The sequence below is a fragment of the Nerophis lumbriciformis genome, linkage group LG14 (genome assembly GCF_033978685.3).
Source record: "Nerophis lumbriciformis linkage group LG14, RoL_Nlum_v2.1, whole genome shotgun sequence".
Lineage (NCBI taxonomy): Eukaryota > Metazoa > Chordata > Actinopteri > Syngnathiformes > Syngnathidae > Nerophis > Nerophis lumbriciformis.
Window position 1 is genome coordinate 32,428,824 of NC_084561.2, and position 21,504 is coordinate 32,450,327.

A 21,504-nucleotide genomic window follows, 5' to 3' on the forward strand; every position below is an offset into this window, starting at 1 on the left:
ACAACCGCAGCCATGCGAGTTCCTAAGTAGTTATGTGCACATGGACACATTTAATCGGATTAAAAGCCTAACCGGAATAAAAATGCTTCATCCTGTAAACACGTCATTCGACAGATTCTGACCTGATCACTCGTTTGGATCAAAATTTAATTCCAATTGAGACGGGCGGTTTGTCGAAAGTCAATCGGATTGTAGCGCATGAAAACTCATCTTCCGAAATTCGAATTGCAATTATATTTACTGGGATTGATTTTGATGTCAGCTATAATTTGGTGGTGGAGCGGGGACAAAATTTAATAGTCTTGCTGTTGTCTTCCCCCATTCAACATGTACAGAAGTAGCGTTATACAGTATACTGTTGAGTTTGCTCTAAACGAGACTAGCAAAAACAAAAGTATGGTCTGGAGTGTCATGTGTCGATGTAACAATAAAAGAAGGGATCCAGTTGTCGTCTTAACGAGCTGTTTTATTTACAACATTGCAGCGACTCCAAGTGGTAACTGCTAGCCTCAAACACATACACAGAATGTCATTACAAAGACGCGCCACAACCCGTACATAATTACAACATAAAAAGCACAGATCAGCTCCATTGCAAAAAGTGAGGTAAAACAATAGAAGTGAACAGAAGGAAAAAAAGATAAATAAATAGCGTGATAATGTTGGACAAGCAGAAATGCACAAAGCCATGTTTTTTTTACAGTGAGCGAGTTCGTACAAAAGATGGCTCCATAGCACAAATAATAACACACCTTTCCGTTTATGTTTATGTTCTGCAAATATTCCGATTTAAGGTGTAATGCATGAAAATGCACGTCATAATCAGATAACTTTTTTGAAGGTCCATGTAAATAGTAACATTCTAATCGGCATGATGATCAGATTAAATAAATGCTGTCCATGTACACGTACACAGCTTTTATTATTTACATGGTGCTGGGATACCCATGATTTCAATAATTTTCTTTGTTTTATTAAATATACGCACATCCATCCATCCATCAATTTTCTACCGCTTGTCCCTTTCAGGGTCGCGGGGGTGCTGGAGCCTATCTCAGCATATTTATGTTAAAACCTGTGTCCTGCGTAATTAGTCTAGGATGTACACACCCTCTCCCCAAATTAGTCATATTTTCCTTTGCACGTACCTGACAGCACGTCAAATCAGTGACGTGCTGTCAGGGGAGGCAAGTGAGGCATGAGGCTTAACCATGAGATGTTCAAAAACGAAGTAATAAAATAAAATAAGTTTTAAATATTACTCTTTTGGTCTATGCTTTCTATGTGATTTTGGTGTGGTTCCTGTATATTTTGATAATTTTCATGGTCAAAATCAATGTTTATCAATCAATCAATGTTTATTTATATAGCCCTAAATCACAAGTGTCTCAAAGGGCTGCACAAGCCACAACGACATGCGCGGTACAGAGCCCACGTAAGGGCAAGGAAAAACTCACAACCCAGTGGGACGTCGATGTGAATGACTTTGAGAAACCTTGGAGAGGACCGCATATGTGGGTGACCCCCCCTTGGTGACCCCCCCCCCATTGGGGAGACCGGATGCAATGGACATCGAGTGGGTCTGACATAATATTGAGAAAGTCCAGTCCATAGTGGATCTTACATAATAGTGAGAGTCCAGTCCATAGTGAGGCCAGCAGGAGACCATCTTGAGCAGAGATGTCCCCAACCGATGCACAGGCGAGCGGTCCACCCCGGGTCCCGACTCTGGACAGCCAGCACTTCATCCATGGCCACCGGACCTGTGTCCCCCCCTCCACAAGGGAGAGTGGGGCAGAGGAGAAAAGAAAAGAAACGGCAGATCAACTGGTCTAAAAATTTAAAGGCTTGAGTCTACAAATGAGTTTTAAGATGGGACTTAAATGCTTCTACTGAGGTAGCATCTCTAACTGTTACCGGGAGGGCATTCCATAGTACTGGATCCCGAATAAAAAACGCTCTATAGCCCGCAGACTTTTTTTGGGCTCTGGGAATCACTAACCGCGGAAATTCCGTGTTTACTAATGAAAATAACAAGGCAGACGGGAAGTGAGGCAGCCACAGGTAGTGCCTCCACGGCTACAAGCAAAGTGTATTGAGCATGTGCGTGCGAGGGGGCGCGTGCTTGTTGCCACGGGGAAAAGGCAGGCCATGAGGCAGCAAGTACCTCTGCCTCAAAGTAGGGGGCGATATATTGTCAACTTGCAGTTCAAAAGTTCATGAACTGCCAACACTGGTTAACCCTTAGAAGTAGAAGAATAAAACAACAGAAAACAACTGCTACGCTTCCCGGAAAGTGTGATGCTTTTTCGCTCTAAAAATGGAGGATTTGATTTCTAAAATAAGGAATTTTTCAAGACTGGACTTTCAATCAAAGCAAGAAGTCATTAATACTGGGTCTATATACTGATCTGAAAAACTTGCCAAGAAGCCTCGAAAAACATGAAAGCTCATCTGCCCACATTCAAGGTCAGATTTATTTAAAAACATTTGGAATATCACGTATGTATCCGGCTTTAAATTAAGAAAAGAGACTAAATATCAGTATCCACAATGTCAATGTAAAGGAAAATCGTGAGATATTAAAATACCTGATAAACATCCATCCATCCATCCATCTTCTTCCGCTTATCCGAGGTCGGGTCGCGGGGGCCGCAGCCTAAGCAGGGAAGCGCAGACTGCGTTGTTGTTGTTGGATTATTGAGCCACGGATGAGGAGATGCTGCTCCGTTATTGATTTAAGTAAAGTCTGAATGGCATCAAAACAGTTAGCTCAATCTTTTGACACTTCTTCCACGCCCGTCCTTGCACGCTACACGGCTACAACAAAGGTGAGCCACGTAGGTAAGACCGCCCCGCCCACAAAACTGCGCATCCTGAAGAGATGCTCAGAAAGCTACTTGAAAATGGTCTGTAAAACATCAGCTATACAACACTTTCACCAAAGAAGCACAATCACATGTTATGTAATGGGATAGTGTTTTAAATTTAGAAAAAAAATCATAATATGACCCCTTTAATGCGCCTTATAATCCGGTGTGCCTTTTGTATAAAAAAAAAACCTGAATAGACCCGATCATTGGCAGTGCGCTTTTTAATCAGGTGCGCCCTATGTTACGAAAAATATGATACGTTGTGCATATACACTAAATTAATAATACAAATATTTCTTAATTAAACTGTCAAGAAAATTAAAGTGCAAAGAAAATACAGCTTCACCACTCTAGTCGTAATTTTTGTGTTAAGAAACTTATCTATGACTGTACATTGGCTCCAGACATCTTCTAGTTGTTTGTCTTTACTGCCACAAGTGGTGTAAAAGTTTATTACAACTTAGTACCGCTGAGGCCGGTATGGCCCACAGCTGAGAAACAGTTTGATTTTGAGTGCACATTGTAAAATGAAGGTTGTAATGGCTTGTTGTAATTGCAGGTCAGACAAAAAGATTTCTTGTGAGGAGTCTGGAAAGACGAATGGAAATATGCCAACATCAGCTGTACCTCCCCCCATACCCATGTCTCCCATTGTTGAGAAGATGGAGGGGCTGAAGGCTATTCGCAACCGTAGCAACAGTCTTCGTTTTGGACGGCTAGCCTTCTACAGACACCTGGAGAAAGTGGGAACCATGCGCTGCTTTTGGGAACTAAAACACATCGAGTTGGAAGGAGGCAATCAACAGGTAAATCCCATTTAAAAAACTTTTTTTTTTTAAAGTCATCCATAATGACTGTATGAGAAGCTGGTGTCTTATAAATACAAGGTCATTTGTCCTGATCCTACATCTACAGGGGAGGCCGAAGGCTTGCTATTTTGGCACTGCACCTGTTGGCGCAAACCACCCTGGTAGGAATGTGAGAGGCTCACTAGAGGGTGGTGTTGGATTTGTTATATGTTTGTATTGCCACTTGAAACACACACAAACACAGACCAAAGTATCTGGCAGTGAGTCAAGGGCACAAGCCAGATGGGATCCCTAGGTGAGAGGGAGGGCTGTGAGCTTGGACTGGTGCTATCTAAACAAATCAAATGTGACACGGTGTCATGTCTTTTGAAACACCAGCATAATTATTATTTGATCAATAATAGTCATTGATAATTATTTTAGTGTTCTCGTGAGACGTGTAGAAACGCCGACTCAACACCAAACCAACCCGGAGTCAATGAAGAGAACGTTGTTGTAAGCTTGACCGTTTACTTTTGACATTTCTTCATAGACAAGATGGTGAAAAACTGAAAAGAACAAAGAGACACAGGCACACTTATTGCCTCTGTACATATTTGTCTATTATGACATACAAAATGTAACTGTAATGTCCCAAAATGTCCAGCAGAGGGAGACTCCCGTCTGCCTGAATGATTTGAAAACATCGACAATTCTATTCAACATATCGGCACTATTACACTTTTTTAACGTGTCTGACATGTTGTTAACTTGTTAAAGACAACTTACGGCATTGCTTCTTCGCTGCTTCGTGTAGGATGGCAACATAAATTACGACAGAAGACAGCAACATGTACAACTTGCTTTCGAACGAATACCGGAAGTCAACCAACAGGCAGTAATATAGCGGAAGTGACATTTCTAACTACTGTTTACTGATTATAGCATACAAGAAATAAAAACAACTTAAGCTCCAAATTAAAGCATTGCAGTCACCAATACACAAGTATTATCAAGTAATTATGTAAAGAATATTAACAATTGACTTCAGGACAACACAATTATCATAGTACACATTTTACAATATCATTCTCAAATATTTTCATTAGATCATTTGGCGAGCACCTTATTAAGTTGGATTCATATAAGCATTTAAGACAGGCCTGGGCAAATATTTTACTCGGGGGGCCAAATTTAGAGAAAAAAATGTGTCTGGGGGCCGGTATATCTATCTATCTATCTATCTATCTATCTATACATATACACACACACACACACACACATATATATATATATATATATATATATATATATATATATATATATATATATATATACTGAGTAGTTTTGGGTTTAATCCGCGCTCGGGATCTTTCTGTGTGGAGTTTGCATGTTCTCCCCGTGACTGCGTGGGTTCCCTCCGGGTACTCCGGCTTCCTCCCACTTCCAAAGACATGCACTTGGGGATAAGTTGATTGGCAACACTAAATTGGCCCTAGTGTGTGAATGTGAGTGTGAATGTTGTCTGTCTATCTGTGTTGGCCCTGCGATGAGGTGGCGACTTGTCGGGGGTGTACACCACCTTCCGCCCGATTGTAGCTGAGATAGGCTCCAGCGCCCCCGCGACTCAAAGGGAATAAGCGGTAGGAAATGGATGGATGGATGTATATATACACACCAGTGACGTGCAGTCAGGGGAGGCAGGTGAGGCAGGGCCTCACGTGCCATCATGGAAAAAAAAAATGTAAAAAGAAAAAAAAAAAATTAAAATGTTATATGTATCCAGTGATTATACTATAATGTTATTTTACATTTAACTTCACCGGTTTTAGATTATTTTTATTCAATATAAATTTGTAAAGTTGAAGTTAAGTTAAAGTACCAATGATTGTCACACACTAGGTGTGGTGAAATGTGTCCTCTGCATTTGACCCATCCCCTTGATCACCCCCTGGGAGGTGAGGGGAGCAGTGGGCATCAGCGGCGCCGCGCCTGGGAATCATTTTTGGTGATGTAACCCCCAATTCCAGCCCTTGATGCTGAGTGCCAAGCAGGGAAGAATGCTGGTATGAGCTTTTAAACATAACCCGTTAACTGCTGCCAATCAAATGGTGAATAAGATATTCTTTAGGGTTCATATGTTTGTAAATCTGACTGTGATAAAGTCAGTGCCTATATATGTAAGCTGTGAAAATCTGCTGTACGGTATGTGTGCTTGGGTCCTATTTTTAGGAACACTAATAAAAAAAACCTCACAATAATGTCTGATTGAAAGCTAAAAACGTTATGGCGGACCGCCTTAAAAAACGGAATGGAATTTACTTTTTTTTTTTATTGAATGAGACACCCAGAATGTACATGGAAATAAAAAATGTGGGATTTACAATATTAATTATGACCGATAAAATACTGAATATTATGGGTTTTGGTTATGGGTTATACTTGTATAGCGCTTTTTCTACCTTCAAGGTACTCAAAGCGCTTTGACACTATTTCCACATTCACCCATTCACACACACGCTCACAAACTGATAGCGGGAGCTGCCATACAAGGCCCTAACCACGACCCATCAGGAGCAAGGGTGAAGTGTCTTGCTCAAGAACACAACGAATGTGACTAGGTTGCTAGAAGGTGGGGATTGAACCAGGAACCCTCAGGTTGCTGACATGGCAACTCTCCCAACTGTTTAGCGCAGTTGGGAGAGTTGACAACATATGAACGTCACACCTCCCTCTTGATAGACATACTTTACAATCAAGCGAAACGCAACAAAAATGCAACAAACACAGCGAAATATGAACACAACGGGTAAAAAAACCCCACCTACAATCTGATACATCTAATATATCACTAAGCTTTAGAACTTTGTTATAAAAAATCTTCTTCCGCGTCTGTCCCTGACACCCGCATTTCAGGCTGGCTGCTCTGGAAACACTCTGTGGAAACGCTCCCCACCCACACTGCTTGATGCCTCGTCTGAGCTGCTGTGACATAGATTACCATTAGTATATCATCAAAAAACGCACATTCCAACCATTGAAATACTTTGTATAGTTCAAAACTTACGGTCATTTGAAAACATCACTGCACATCATAATGGCAAATACAGTTTCCATCTTAGAGATCTAAAAAAATTATTTGGGAATGTCCGGCGGGCCAGATTGAAATGCTTAACAGGCCACATGCGGCCCCCCGGCCTTAATTTGCCCAGGTATGACATTCAATTGACTCTCCCCACAACATTTTGCACAGATTCATCAAATACAAACACTGGACCATTTAAATTAAATCAAGATGTTGCTGGCGATGAACATTATACAATTTTTAAAATAGGCAAATTTTGTGAATCAATGTATTACTATAAAGTCAAGATTAGGTTTGTTTAATTATGAATTGCTTATAAATCAGCCAAAATTATTTGCAGTATAAACACATGTAGTCATACACTCATTCCGTGGGGAAGTTGTGTAACTGTAGTCCTAATAGCCTGTTGAATTAGCCAAAATAAAGCATTAGATCCATAAGAATGCACTGTACACATTCACAACTACTGGTTTGCAGAACACAGTAGTTGGGGAAAGTCTTTGAGGAACCCCACTTGTTCCTTTCAGATGCAATTATTGTAGCACAACTTCTATTTTCGCTGCTCCTGCTCTACAGACGAACTCTTAAGACATTCAGACATTTTGCTGACAATGAGTTCAATTTACAGTACATGTGGCACAAATAATTATTTGCATGCAATTTACCAAGTTATACTTGTGCAATGCCCTTCAAAGTTGTCATTAACCAGGAAAGGAGTGCTAGAAATACTGACTGGTAAATATAATTTGGAGCGTGCATGCGAACATCAACTGCTGTGTCTGAAGTTAAAGGATAGCAGGCATCTGATTCGCACTGACACCCTGAACTGAACACCACCTGTCCCATTCCCGTCTCAGAGACAGCATGTTTTCCTTTTAGGTCCAGGAGTGGGAGGCAGTGAGGAAGTTGGCCAGAGTGTGAGTGGGTGGTTAGGTGGGTGGGTGTCTTTAACAGCATAGACCCCTGTTCTTTTCCAATTTGCAAGCAAGACTCTTGGAATACATGCTTAGCTAGAATCCTTCTATTTTCTCATCGAGGTCTACATCATTGCCCGATGTCTACAAGTTATCGACTGCCAGAGACTCTATCAGGACAGACAGCCGAGATGCTTAAATAAATCTCACAGTCTAAGCAGGACGGCAAAGGAATGAAGAACTCCTTAAGAGATAAAGATTTATGGATATTAGGGTGTGTGTGGCTTGTGGCCATTTTTTTGTGGCTGCGGCTGTGGACATTATTTTCCAGCAAAAAGCGGTGGACCACGCCTCCAGGGCTGCAGGTAAAACAGATACCTCGATCCTGAAATTAAAGTTGACTACAAACATGAATAATTAAGGATTTACTGCATTAATTATTATGCGCTGTTGGTCTCAACTAAACTTGTCTGAAAGCCTGCAACAACCAATGTATCATATGAACTCCTGTCCATATCTCACCTGGAGAAGCAATAGGAAAGCCAATTTTTTTTACGTGTCACCGTACAATTAAAACTGTCTACAGATTGTATATAAGTGTATGTATCATAAGCAACATACGTTAGGTCAGGAAAAAACACAGAGGCTATTTCATCCCTACAAGCCTGTTTCGCAGGTTTCCCTGCTCTTTAGGGGAGTTCCTGAAGAACCTGCGAAACAGGCTTGTAGGGATGAAATAGCCTCTGTGTTTTTTCCTGACCTAACGTATATACCGCTCTACCCCAGTATTGAGCACTGTATAACGGATAAATCACAGTAACCTCGACTATAATAAGCAACATATTAGGGGTGTGGGAAAAAATCGATTCGAATTCGAATCGCGATTCTCACGTTGTGCGAGTCAGAATCGATTTCATTTAAAAAAAATAGATTTTTCTTTTTTTTCAATTTTTTCAATTTTTTTTTTTTAATTAATCAATCCAACAAAAATACACAGCAATACCATAACAATGCAATCCAATTCCAAAACCAAACCCGACCCAGCAACACTCAGAACTGCAATAAACAGAGCAATTGAGAGGAGACACAAACACGACACAGAACAAACCAAAAGTAGTGAAACAAAAATGAATATTATCAACAACAGTATCAATATTAGTTACAATTTCAACATAGCAGTGATTAAAAATCCCTCATTGACAGTATCATTAGACATTTATAAAAAATTTAAAAAAAGAACAATAGTGTCACAGTGGCTTACACTTGCATCGCATCTCATAAGCTTGACAACACACTGTGTCCAATATTTTCACAAAGATAAAATAAGTCATATTTTTGGTTCATTTGATAGTTAAAACAAAGTTACATTATTGCAATCAGTTGATAAAACATTGGCCTTTACAATTATAAAAGCTTTTTACAAAAATCTACTACTCTGCTTGCATGTCAGCAGACTGGGGTAGATCCTGCTGAAATCCTATGTATTGAATGAATAGAGAATCGTTTTGTATCGGGAAAATATCGTTTTTGAATCGAGAATCGCGTTGTATCGGAAAAAATCGATTTTGAATCGAATCGTGACCCCAAGAATCGATATTGAATCGAATCGTGGGACACCCAAAGATTCGCAGCCCTACAACATATACATTTGAAACTTTTAAACATATTCTAAGCCACAGAGTTGAGCCCCTCTACTTTCCGCCTCAATTTGGAGAATTTTGTGACCGGCGACTGATGTTAAGTGGCAACAGAACAATATGTAGTGCAGAAAGAAGGTGGAATAGTACAAACTAAGATCTCTGAACAGTGAAAAGTTACAAGATTTCCTTAATTTTTATTGCATGAGCTAAAGAGTGGAAAATATGTTGTTAAATTACATGTATATTACCAGCTGTGACGTCTAAATTCTGTCACTTAGCACTACACCCTCTCCTGCGAAAAAATGTATATGTGCCATCTGTGTTACACTGAATGTTGAATATACAGTAAGCCAGTTTACAATGTTGACATAATTCGGCAGTGAAGGTATTTCATCCTGAGAATCGTCCTATTACAGAATACACCAAATAAATATAAATGTAAACTTGTTGTTGTTAGCCCTGGCCAATTTCTCTCAAATATTGTTAGATCTTTGTTTGGAAGCACTTCTTTTTGGCCGAGGTAATCTAACCACTTCACGGTGTGGCATATCAAGATGCTGATCAGAAGGCAATTGCACAGATAGACCCCAAGTGGTGCTCAAATGTCTGCCCTTCTGCCCTGCATCAGAATAGTGCCGTTTCTGCTGGAGCCCAGTTTTATTTTATTTTTTCATTCATTTTAAGCAGTGGTCTCAAACATGCAGCCCACGAGCCAATTGCGGCCCCTGAGAAGATATTTTGCGGCCCCCACTTTAAATGAGATTTACCATATTTTCTGGACCATAAGGCGCACCGGATTAAAAGGCTCACTGCCGATGAATGGTCTATTTTCTATCAGTTTTCATACAAAAAAGTGCACCGGATTATAGGGCGCATCAAAGGAGTCATATTATTATTTTTCTTTTTTCAAAATTGAAAACACTTCCCTTTGGTCTACATAACATGTAATGGTGGTTCTTTGGTCAAAATGTTGCATAGATTATGTTTTGCAGATCATTTTCAAGCCGCTTTCTGACAGTCTCTTCAGGATGCGCAGTTTTCTGGGCGGTCTTATTTACTGGCTCACCTTCGGCAGCGTCTTCTCCCCTTCATCTTTGTTGTAGTGGTGTAGCGTGCAAGGACGGGAGTGGAAGAAGTGTCAAAAGATGGAGCTAACTGTTTAATGTCCTTTTTTGTGTGTCCTTTTTCTGGCTTGAGTATGCCTGGAAAGCATCCTAATTAGACAGCATGATTATTGCCCAGGTGTCCAGGGTGTACCGCGCCTTCTGCCCGAATGTAGCTGAGATAGGCTCCAGCGACCCCTAAAGGGACAAGCGGTTGAAAATGGATGGATTTGCGGTCAAAATAAAGTGTGTGATTCATCTGCGCTTATAATGATAGTATTTTTTTGTGTTTCATCAAATGCGTTCATGCAATAACTTGGGCAGCTAACATATTCTCAACTATCTTAAATGTTCATGTATTAGTGTTACACTATCATGTCTTCGTGGCTCCAAATTCCCATGATTATTTTCAAAGATCTTGTCATGAACTGTCATGCCAGGTTTGAACTTTGTTTATTTTTAGTTTCCTGTGTTTTGTGTTTCCTCTCCAGCCCTCTGGTTTTTGTTACTACTTCCTCTTTCCCTCCATTTGCCAACCTTTCTCTTCTGGTCTGAGCGCTGGCTCTGTCACCTGTCTCTGATTGTCAATGAAGACATACATGTCCCTGGTTGTCAATCAGGAAGCCTTAAGCCAGCCTTATCTGTTTTGTGTGCTTTTTTTTGCTCTCCCATTTTGCACTATAGATTTTTTTTGCACTACCACATTTTTTTGTGCCTATTTGTTTTGCGTAGTCTCACGTGATCAACTCCTATACTCTCTTGTTTTTGAATTAAATAAATATATCCTCTTCTTTGGCAGCTTAGTCACAGATGACCATGCTAATTTATGCTTTTGTGTCAGACACTTATTTCGATTTGGTGTTTAATTTTTATTTCATTTATTTTAAAAATTCTTAAATTTTGTAATGGTACTTTAATTATTATTAATAGTTTATTTTTTAATTTAAATAGTTTTTTCATACTATTTTAGTAAATTATTAGTAATATCTTTTCAGTTTTAATGAGTGTTGTAATTATACAATGCACATATTTAATTATAATTTTCACATTTTAACCTGATGTTTTGTTGATACGGTACATTCATGTTTGTTGACAACGCCTAGCATGGCTGTACAAGCAAATTCTTGAGTGACAGTCCCTGTTGCACTTAGTGCAAACATGTGTAAAGACTTCATCCCGCTCCTGCTGTGCGATGGTATTTGCAGTACGTTTCCTCCTGTCTCTCTTCTCCTCTGCGAGCTGGCCTCTCCTCAAATCAGCCTCTGCAATACCCCGTCTAACCGCTTGACGCCAGACATTTCGGTTCGCCGCCTGTATCTCCCAGCTGTCTAGAGGAATATTACACGCCTTCAGATCTCTCTTGCATGCGTCCTTCAACCGGAGGGAGGGACGACCAACACGTCTGGAACCAGCAGCCAGTTGTTCATAAATAATGTCCTTGGGAAGCCGTCCGTCCTCCATCCGCCGAACATGTCCCAGCCGAACATGTCCCAGCCATCGAAGACGGCGCTGGCTAAGAAGAGAGTTCATGCAATGAATATTAGCCCGCTGAAGAATGACACTTTGTGGAATATAGTCCTGCCAACTAATACCAAGGATACGTTTGATGCACCGCATGTGGAAAGCGTTAAGTCGACGCTCTTGTCTCATGTAAGTAGTCCAGGTCTCGCTTCCGTAGAATAAAGTGCTGAGAACGCAGGCCTGATAAACTCGGATCTTTGTATGTTGAGTAAGAGCGTTGTTTTCCCATACTCGCTTTGCTAGTTTAGCCATGATGGTATTTGCCTTTCCAAGCCTCCTGTCAAGTTCAACATCAAGCGAGAGTTTATTGCTGATTGTCGAGCCTAGGTATATAAAATTATCTACTACTTCTAAAGTGACACCATTCATCTTGATAGCAGGATTTGCAGCAATTTGAACACTGACATTGGTTTTCTGCAGGCTAACTGTAAGTCCAAACTGTTCACAAGCATTCGCAAAACAGTCACTTAGACGTTGTAAGGCTTCTTTGGTGTTGGTAACAGGAGCAGCATCGTCTGCAAAAAGCATCTCTCGGATTAACACTGACCTCCTTTTGGTTTTCGCACGTAATCTTGCCAGATTGAACAATTTGCCGTCAGACCGTGTGTGTAGATAGACACCCTCAATGGATGTGTCAAAAGCGTAGGACAGGAGTATAGAGAGGAATATTCCAAAAAGAGTTGGTGCTAAGACGCAGCCCTGCTTAACACCACTGTTGATAGAGAAGGAGTCCAAACAAGATCCATCATACAAGACTGTTCCCTTCATGTTGGAATGGAAAGAGATCAATATGCTGAGTAGTTTTGGAGGACATTTAATCTTTTGTAGAAGCTTGAATAGGCCCGTCCTGCTGACAAGATCGAAAGCCTTAGTTAGATCTATGAACATCATGTAAAGAGGTTGACCTTGTTCTCTACTCTTCTCTTGAATCTGCCTGACTGAAAATATCATGTCGGTCGTCGATCTTCCAGCCCTGAAACCACATTGGTATTCAGGATAGATACAATCTGCAAGTATCTGTAGCCTGTTTAGGATTATGCGTGCATAAACCTTTCCAACGATGTTCAAGAGAGAAATTCCTCTATAGCTATTGCAGTCACTGTGGTCCCCTTTATTCTTATAAAGTGACACAATAGTGGCATCACGCATGTCCTGAGGTATTCCTTCTTCCTCCCAGCAAAGACGCAGTAAATCGTACAGCGGTTTAAGCAGGGCAGGCTTCCCTTACTTGATAGCTTCAGGTGGAATGTTATCATTACCTGGTGCTTTGTCAGACGGAAGTGAATCAATAGCTTTTTCAAGCTCTACCATTGTAGGCACTTCGTCGAGTTCATTCATGTTTGGTAGCTCCTACGTATAATTTAGAGCAGCATCAGAGACAGTTGTTTCACGGCCGTATAGTTCTGAGTAGTGCTCCACCCATCTGACCATCTATTCTTCACAATTGGTAATCTTCTCCCCTATCCGAGATTTAATTGGAGTAGTCCGTTTTACAGCAGGTCCTACTGCTTTCTTTATACCGTTGTACATGCCATGGATGTTACCAGATTCAGCACTCATCTGGATATCTTGGCAGAGCTGCTGCCAATAGTTGTTTGCACACTGTCTGGCAATGCGCTGAGTGGAACAGCGAGTACTCTTGAGTGTTGCAAGTGACTAAGCATTTGGACATCTCTTGTATGCCAAAAATACTTTGCGTTTGGCCTCAATTGCTGGTTCCATGATAGGTAGATAGGCATTAAACCAGTCGCGACTAGTTCTTTTCTTCTTCCCAAAAGTAGAAATAGCTGTATTGTAAATTGCTTCTTTCATGGCATTCCATTTTGCTGTAGCATTATGCTCCGGCAGGTTTTGAAGAGCTTGGTCCAGGGTTGATACATAATCATCCACCTTGCATGAAATTGACATCTTTGATGTGTCAATGCAGGCACGACTCTTTGCCTTGGAGAGATTAATTTTACGGGGCTGAAGGCGCACTTTGGCGCTCACAAGGGCATGGTCAGTAATGCAATCTGCACTATGGTAGCTTCTAGTAATAATAATGTTATTTAGTGACGACCGCCTTGTGGTTATCAGATCAAGCTGATGCCATCGGTGAGACCTGGGATGTTTCCATGATACTTTGTGCGATGGTTTGCTCTTAAAAAAAGGTGTTTGTAATACAGAGGTTGTGATAGGTGCATAGCTCCAGCAGCCTCTGGCCATTTATGTTCATTTTTCCGATGCCATGGTGTCCCAAGCAAGATGGCCATGATGCTTGGTCTGCGCCTACTCTGGCATTAAAATCGCCAAGGATGGTCAAGCACTCATCTTTAGGAAAACCCTTGATCTGCTCATCAAGTTGCTCATAGAATCTATCTTTAATCTCCTCATTTGAAGAAAGAGTAGGAGAATAGACACTGAGAATGTTCACTGGATCTGTAGCAGTGCTGAGACGGATAGACAGCAATCGCTCAGTACCTCCTGATGGAGGTTCCACTGATAACAAAAGTATGTTTCTGACTGCAAAACCAACTCCTTGCTGACGAGGCTCCTCAGGTTCTCTACCTTTCCAAAAGAATGTATAGTTAGCCTCTCTGAGAGACCCACTGGAGGCTAGCCTAGTTTCTTGAAGAGCAGCTATGTTGACATCAAGCCTGGCAAGCTCCTTATCTATGATGGCCGTCTTTCTGGCTTCGTTCACTTCACAAAGGTCATCAGAGATTCCTGTGCACATTGTTCGCACATTCCAGCTTGCTAATCGAAGAGCTGGAGTCTTCTTTCTTTTCTTGTTTTGTTTGTCTGGTACATAAAATTAACCGTCTGCTTTTCATGTCTTTGCAGTACACTAAGCTCCAGGCACCCACTGAAGCAGGCAAACGTTGGCGGGACGACACCTTTTTGACCAGGGGCTGCCTGGCTTAAGGCGGATGGTAGTCGACCGATGAGACACGATGATCCCTTCCACTGTCAAAACTGACCCGTGGCGCCCCTTTCCTACGCCAATTGGATGGGGGTTTATAACCCGTAACTGTCAGAATCCGTGTTGTTTCCACACTTGGTTAAAGTGAAACTGGAGTGTCCTCTCCAGAGCGTAAGCCTGGGCATTACATACGGAGATCCTGGGTTGCCCAGTCGTCAGGATCCCCCTCTCGGCCTTGCTGATAAAATCCAAAGGAATGCTGAGCATGACGTTTGGCATCAGGTTGGCTGCAGGAGCTGCCGAAACAGTGTTTGCAAGGCACCAATCCGCCTTCGGGGCTCCACTCCTGATTTTGGATGGTTTACTCCTTTACACATGGTCGTTGAGTCTATATATATGTATAGACCTCCTCCGCCCTGGCTGTTTGCTGGTTTGTATAGCTCATCCGCCCAACGGTGCAGTGTAAACACCAAGTCTACGGGTATTACATACCCAAGTTTGTAGTCAGAGTTGTACTTCTCCTAGGGAGACGTCCAGACAAGGATGTTGAGCTCTTCCTACCCTGCTAGATGGCCGATGGGTGAGCGCCCTTTGGCCTTTGGCGAATCTTGTTTTTGCTTCCACCAGGGTGTCTAGCCACCCACCTCAACAGCCCCAGTTGGGCACTGATGGGAGTGCCAGTTGAGTCGCCAGCAGCCCGTCCCTGAAACAGGTTGTACTGGATTACAGGTTACCAGTAGCAGATCCAACCGACTTGACCTGACCTTGAAATAAATATATAATTATACCAAATTTCACCTGCTGTCTCTGCACCCTGAGGTCACTCCAACAACAGATCTAACTTAAAGGGGAACATTATCACAATTTCAGAAGAGTTAAATCCATTAAAAATCAGTTCCCAGTCGCTTATTTTATTTTTTCGAAGTTTTTTTCAAAATTTTACCCATCACGCAATATCCCTAAAAAAAGCTTCAAAGTGCCTGATTTTAACCATCGTTATATACACCCGTCCATTTTCCTGTGACGTCACATAGTGATGCCGATACAAACAAACATGGCGGAAAGAACAGCTAGGTATAGCGACATTAGCTCGGATTCAAACTCGGATTTCAGCGGCTTAAGCGATTCAACAGATTACGCATGTATTGAAACGGATGGTTGTAGTGTGGAGGCAGGTAGCGAAAACGAAATTGAAGAAGAAACTGAAGCTATTGAGCCAAATCGGTTTGAACCGTATGCAAGCGAAACCGACGAAAACGACACAACAGCCAGCGACACGGGAGAAAGCGAGGACGAATTTGGCGATCGCCTTCTAACCAACAATTGGTATGTGTTTGTTTGGCAATAAAGGAAACTAACAACTATGAACTAGGTTTACAGCATATGAAATACATTTGGCAACAACATGCACTTTGAGAGTGCAGACAGGACAGTTTTTATCAATTAATATATTCTGTAGACGTGCCCTCATCCGCTCTCTTTTCCTGGGGGTCTGGCGGCAGATTTCTTTGACTTTATCGTTGGAAATGCATCTGCTTTGAGTGTCGCAGGATATCCACACATTCTTGCCATCTCTGTCGTAGCTTAGCTTTCGTTGGTAAAGTGTGCGGAACAAACGTCCAATTTCTTGCCAATTTCGCATCTTTGGGCCACTGGTGCAACTTGAATCCGTCCCTGTTCGTGTTGTTACACCCTCCGACAACACACCGACGAGGCATGATGTCTCCAAGGTACGGAAAACAGTCAAAAAAACGGAAGATAACAGAGCTGATTTGACTCGGTGTTTGTAATGTGTTTGAGAAAATGGCGGATTGCTTCCCGATGTGACGTCACAACGTGACGTCATCGCTCCGAGAGCGAATAATAGAAAGGCGTTTATTTCGCCAAAATTCACCCATTTAGAGTTCGGAAATTGGTTAAAAAAATATATGGTCTTTTTTCTGCAACATCAAGGTATATATTGACGCTTACATAGGTCTGGTGATAATGTTCCCCTTTAAACATAATGGGAGACATGACATAATCAATTAATGTGAAGGTTCACCCTAACAGGTTTTGCTGACAACCATTACACTAAGATACTGGAACCTCTGCTTGAATTCCTTGCTAATAAGGTTTGGTATGCACTTTCTGCGGTGCCACAAGCTCATGATTTGTTGTAACAGTGATAATATGTCTTTGTGTTAACAGTGTTTTTTTGTTTTTGTTGTTTACAGTCGATAACTAATTGCAAGCTCAAACTCATACTCACATACAGTCAAGCATAAAATTATTTATACACCTGCCAAATTTTGGCTTTAGGTTTTTCTTGTACATCGTCTTTTCCTCTGGGAGATTCCTATGTCATTTCCAATCATGAAATAAAATTTGATATATATATATATATATATATATATATATATATATATATATATATATATATATATATATATATATATATATATATATATATATATATATATATATATATATATATATATATATGTGTGTGTGTATGTATATAGGGCTGGGCAAAATGGGCTTTTATTAATATCTCAATATTTTTAGGCCATGTCACGATACACGATATATATCACGATATTTTGCCTTAGCCTTGAATTAACACTTGATGCATATAATCACACAAGTATGATGATTCTATGTGTCTTTATTAAAACATTCTTGTTCATACTGCATTTATATATGCTAATTTTAAACTTTTATGCAGAGAGGAAAATCACAACTAAGTCAATTTACCAAAATTGTATTTATTAAACAGTTATTAAGCAGTGGCAGAAACATTCATGTAATTTCAAGACAGAAAGTGCAAGATTGTCAGACATTTTAAAACAAGCTATGAGTGCACTTTTGTGCATGATGTCACAAAGATGACATATCAAAACAACACTAAATTAAAGTGCACTTTTTGTACAGAATGCCACTACAATATATTAAAACAAATAAAGTGCTCTTTTGTGCATGATGTCACACAAGATATTTCAAAAACTGTAAAATGAAAATTAGCTGCATAATAGGAAATCAAATTGTGTATGTCCTTCGCTATGACGTTATCTCCTTCTGTTGTTGACTATTTTTTGTTGATGTGAAATGGAAGACGCCACGCTCAATTGGGTCAGTGCTGATTGAGTCGGCATTTTGTTGGCTGTGGCACCGGCCAGAGATGTTGACATGCAGAGTTTGAAGCACTCTTAATTCTCTAGCGTGTGACTTTTCAAATGATGCTACAAATTAGTAGTGCTGCTACTTTTTGTAGCAACGCTTTTGCCGCATACTTGACATATTACTGTTCAATATCTTCCCGCTTGAAGCCAAACCACCGCCAGACGATGGACCCAGTGCTGTTTTTGTTGGGAATGAATTCTTCCTCCATTTATTACCACATTCGCATATTTCTCTCTCTCGTATTACCACTCGCACCACTCCGCTTGCACCACAGCTAACTTTACCCATGCCGCTACCTCTCTGCTCCACAAGGGCTTATGACGTTGCACATGCAACAATATGTGACGTATGTAAGAAGGTGCGCTTGTTTGATGTCTCTGTGAGAAGGAGAGACAAGAAAGAGTGACAAATCTCTGTAGTGTAATGCCCGCAGCTAAAAGCAACTGCGTGAGAACGTATACTCGAATACTCACAATATAGTCATTTTCTATTTTGCGTAGAAACAAACCCGCAATATATCGAGTATATTCGATATATCGCCCAGCCCTATATGTATGTATATATATACACAAAAAGTATTTAGTTAGCCACCAATTGTGCAAGTTCTCCCACTTAAAATGATGACAGAGGTCTGTAATTTTCATCATTGGTACACTTCAACTGTGAGAGACAGAATTTGAAAAAAAATCCAGGAATTCACATTGTAGGATTTTTAAAGAATATATTTGTAAACTATGGTGGAAAATAAGTATTTGGTCAATAACAAAAATTCAACTCAATACTTTGTAATACAACCTTTGTTGGCAATAACAGAGGTCAAACGATTACTATAGGTCTTTACCAGGTTTGCACACACAGTAGCTGGTATTTTGGCCCATTCCTCCTTGCAGATTTTCTCGAGAGCAGTGATGTTTTGGGGCTGTCGCCGAGCAACACGGACTTTCAACTCCCTCCACAGATTTTCTATGGGGTTGAGGTCTGGAGACTGACTAGGCCACTCCATAACTTTCAAATGCTTCTTACGGAGCCAATCTTTCGTTGCCCGGGCGGTGTGTTTGGGATCATTGTCATGCTGGAAGACGCATCCACGTTTCATCTTCAAAGCTCTCACTGATGGAAGGAGGTTTTGGCTCAAAATCTCACGATACATGGCCCCATTCATTCTTTCCTTAACACGGATCAGTCGGCCTGTCCCCTTAGCAGAAAAACAGCCCCAAAGCAGGATGTTTCCACCCCCATGCTTCACAGTAGATATGGTGTTCTTGGGATGCAACTCAGTATTATTCTTCCTCCAAACACGACGAGTTGAGTTTATACCAAAAAGTTCTATTTTGGTTTCATCTGACCACATGACATTCTCCCAATCCTCTGCTGTATCATCCATGTGCTCTCTGGCAAACTTCAGATGGGTCTGGACATGCACTGGCTTAAGCAGGGGGTCACGTCTGGCACTGCAGGGTTTGATTCCCTGTCGGCGTAGTGTGTTACTGATGGTATCCTTTGTTACTTTGGTCCCGGCTCTCTGCAGGTCATTCACCAGGTCCCCCCGTGTGGTTCTGGGATTTTTGCTCACCTTTCTCATGATCATTTTGACCCCACGGGATGAGATCTTGCGTGGAGCCCCAGATCGAGGGAGATTATCAGTGGTCTTGTATGTCTTCCATTTTCTGATAATTGCTCCCACAGTTGATTTTTTTCACACCAAGCTGCTTGCCTATTGTAGATTCACTCTTCACAGTCTGGTGCAGGTCTACAATTCATTTCCTGGTGTCCTTCGACAGCTCTTTGGTCTTGGCCATAGTGGAGTTTGGAGTCTGACTGTTTGAGGCTCAGAGGCTGTGGACTGGTGTCTTTTATACAGATAATGAGTTCAAACAGGTGCCATTAATACAGGTAACGAGTGGAGGACAGAAGAGCTTCTTAAAGAAGAAGTTACAGGTCTGTGAGAGCCAGAGATCTTCCTTGTTTGAAGTGACCAAATACTTATTTTCCACCATAATTTACAAATAAATTCTTTAAAATTCCTACAATGTGAATTCCTGGATTTTTTTCACATTCCGTCTTTCAGAGTTGAAGTGTACCTATGATGAAAATTACAGACCTCTGTCATCATTTTAAGTGACGTGCGTTATATGTATTCAGTGATTATACTATAAAGTTATTTTCCATTTAACTTCACCAGTTTTAGATTATTTTTATTCAAAATCGCTGAACTTTCACATTTGCAGTTCAAATACTGAGAAGAGACGGTGCGGTGATCAGCAGCCAGTTGAGGCACGTCACTCAGTTGTGCCTCAATTTGGATTGCGCAATGACTCGGCTAACTGCTGGCCTGCTGTGCAGTGAGACCGTATTGCTATATGAATTATATTATACATTTCCATAGTTTAGTTAGCTGAGGTATATAATGTAGAGTGTATTTTGTCAACAACTGTATGTGTGTAACTTATTTCTTGTGCTGAGCAATCATAAAACTGCTGCGAAGACGCACTGGCTGAGGCTCGCAGTAATCCCGCCTCCTGGTGCCGGTTAATGCACCCCCCGACGGGAGCGCCACACCAACCAAAGCCAGACCCAAACCCTCCACGTGCAAGACCGAATCCACCCAAAAAAACTTAACAAGAAGCCAAAAAGTGCAAAAACAACAATGCTCGCGCCGGAGGAGCCGTGAACGACTGCAGGGACACAACATTAGGTACACCTGCAGACTGCAGCACGGATTTCATATTTCATTCATTCACAACTCCTCCAACACGAACACCACTGTTCCCGCACTTATAAGTAAAGGTAAGACCATAATAACCTTTTTTTAATTAAATGTGCTTTTTTGTGTGCTACAGTTTGTATGTGTAAAATTAAAGTTAAGTTAAAGTACCAATGATTGTCACACACACACTAGGTGTGGTGAAATTTGTCCTCTGCATTTGACCCATCCCCTTGATCACCCCCTGGGAGGTGAGGGGAGCAGTGGGCAGCAGTGGCGCCGCGCCCGGGAATCATTTTTGGAGATTTAAGCCCCAATTATAACCCTTGATGCTGAGTGCCAAGCAGGGAAGAATGCTGGTATGAGCTTTTAAACATAACCCGTTAACTGCCGCCAATCAAATGGTGAATAAGATACTCTTTAGGGTTCATATGTTTGTAAATCTGACTGTGATGAAGTCAGTGCCTCACCAGTCATGAACCTCACCGCACGTCACTGATATATATATATATATAAATAAATGTGTATATATATATATATATATATATATATATATATATATATATATATATATATATATATATATATATATATATACATATCCCAAATACCATCACAAACCTGGTCAAAAACTACTTCCGTGATCTGCAATTCTGTGTCAAAACAACAGAATACACAACATCACGGCAATCTCTAGAAGTGGAAATAATGGCTGGATGTACCATCTCCCCTCTAGCCTTTACTATGGCAATGGAAGTGATAAATCGAGCTTCCAAATGGGTTGTGGGTGGAGAACGTCTGAGAGGGGCACA

General features: G+C 41.1%; 1 protein-coding gene across 1 annotated transcript in view; it reads left to right on the forward strand.

Moving 5' to 3' along the window:
• Positions 1-21,504, forward strand: part of mylk4b (myosin light chain kinase family, member 4b) — a 121,509-nt gene that overhangs the window by 20,089 nt on the left and 79,916 nt on the right. The window contains exon 2 of the mRNA XM_061975610.1: positions 3,433-3,679. Coding sequence (XP_061831594.1) covers positions 3,433-3,679 — 247 coding nt within the window. The remainder of the gene's footprint in view (positions 1-3,432; positions 3,680-21,504) is intronic.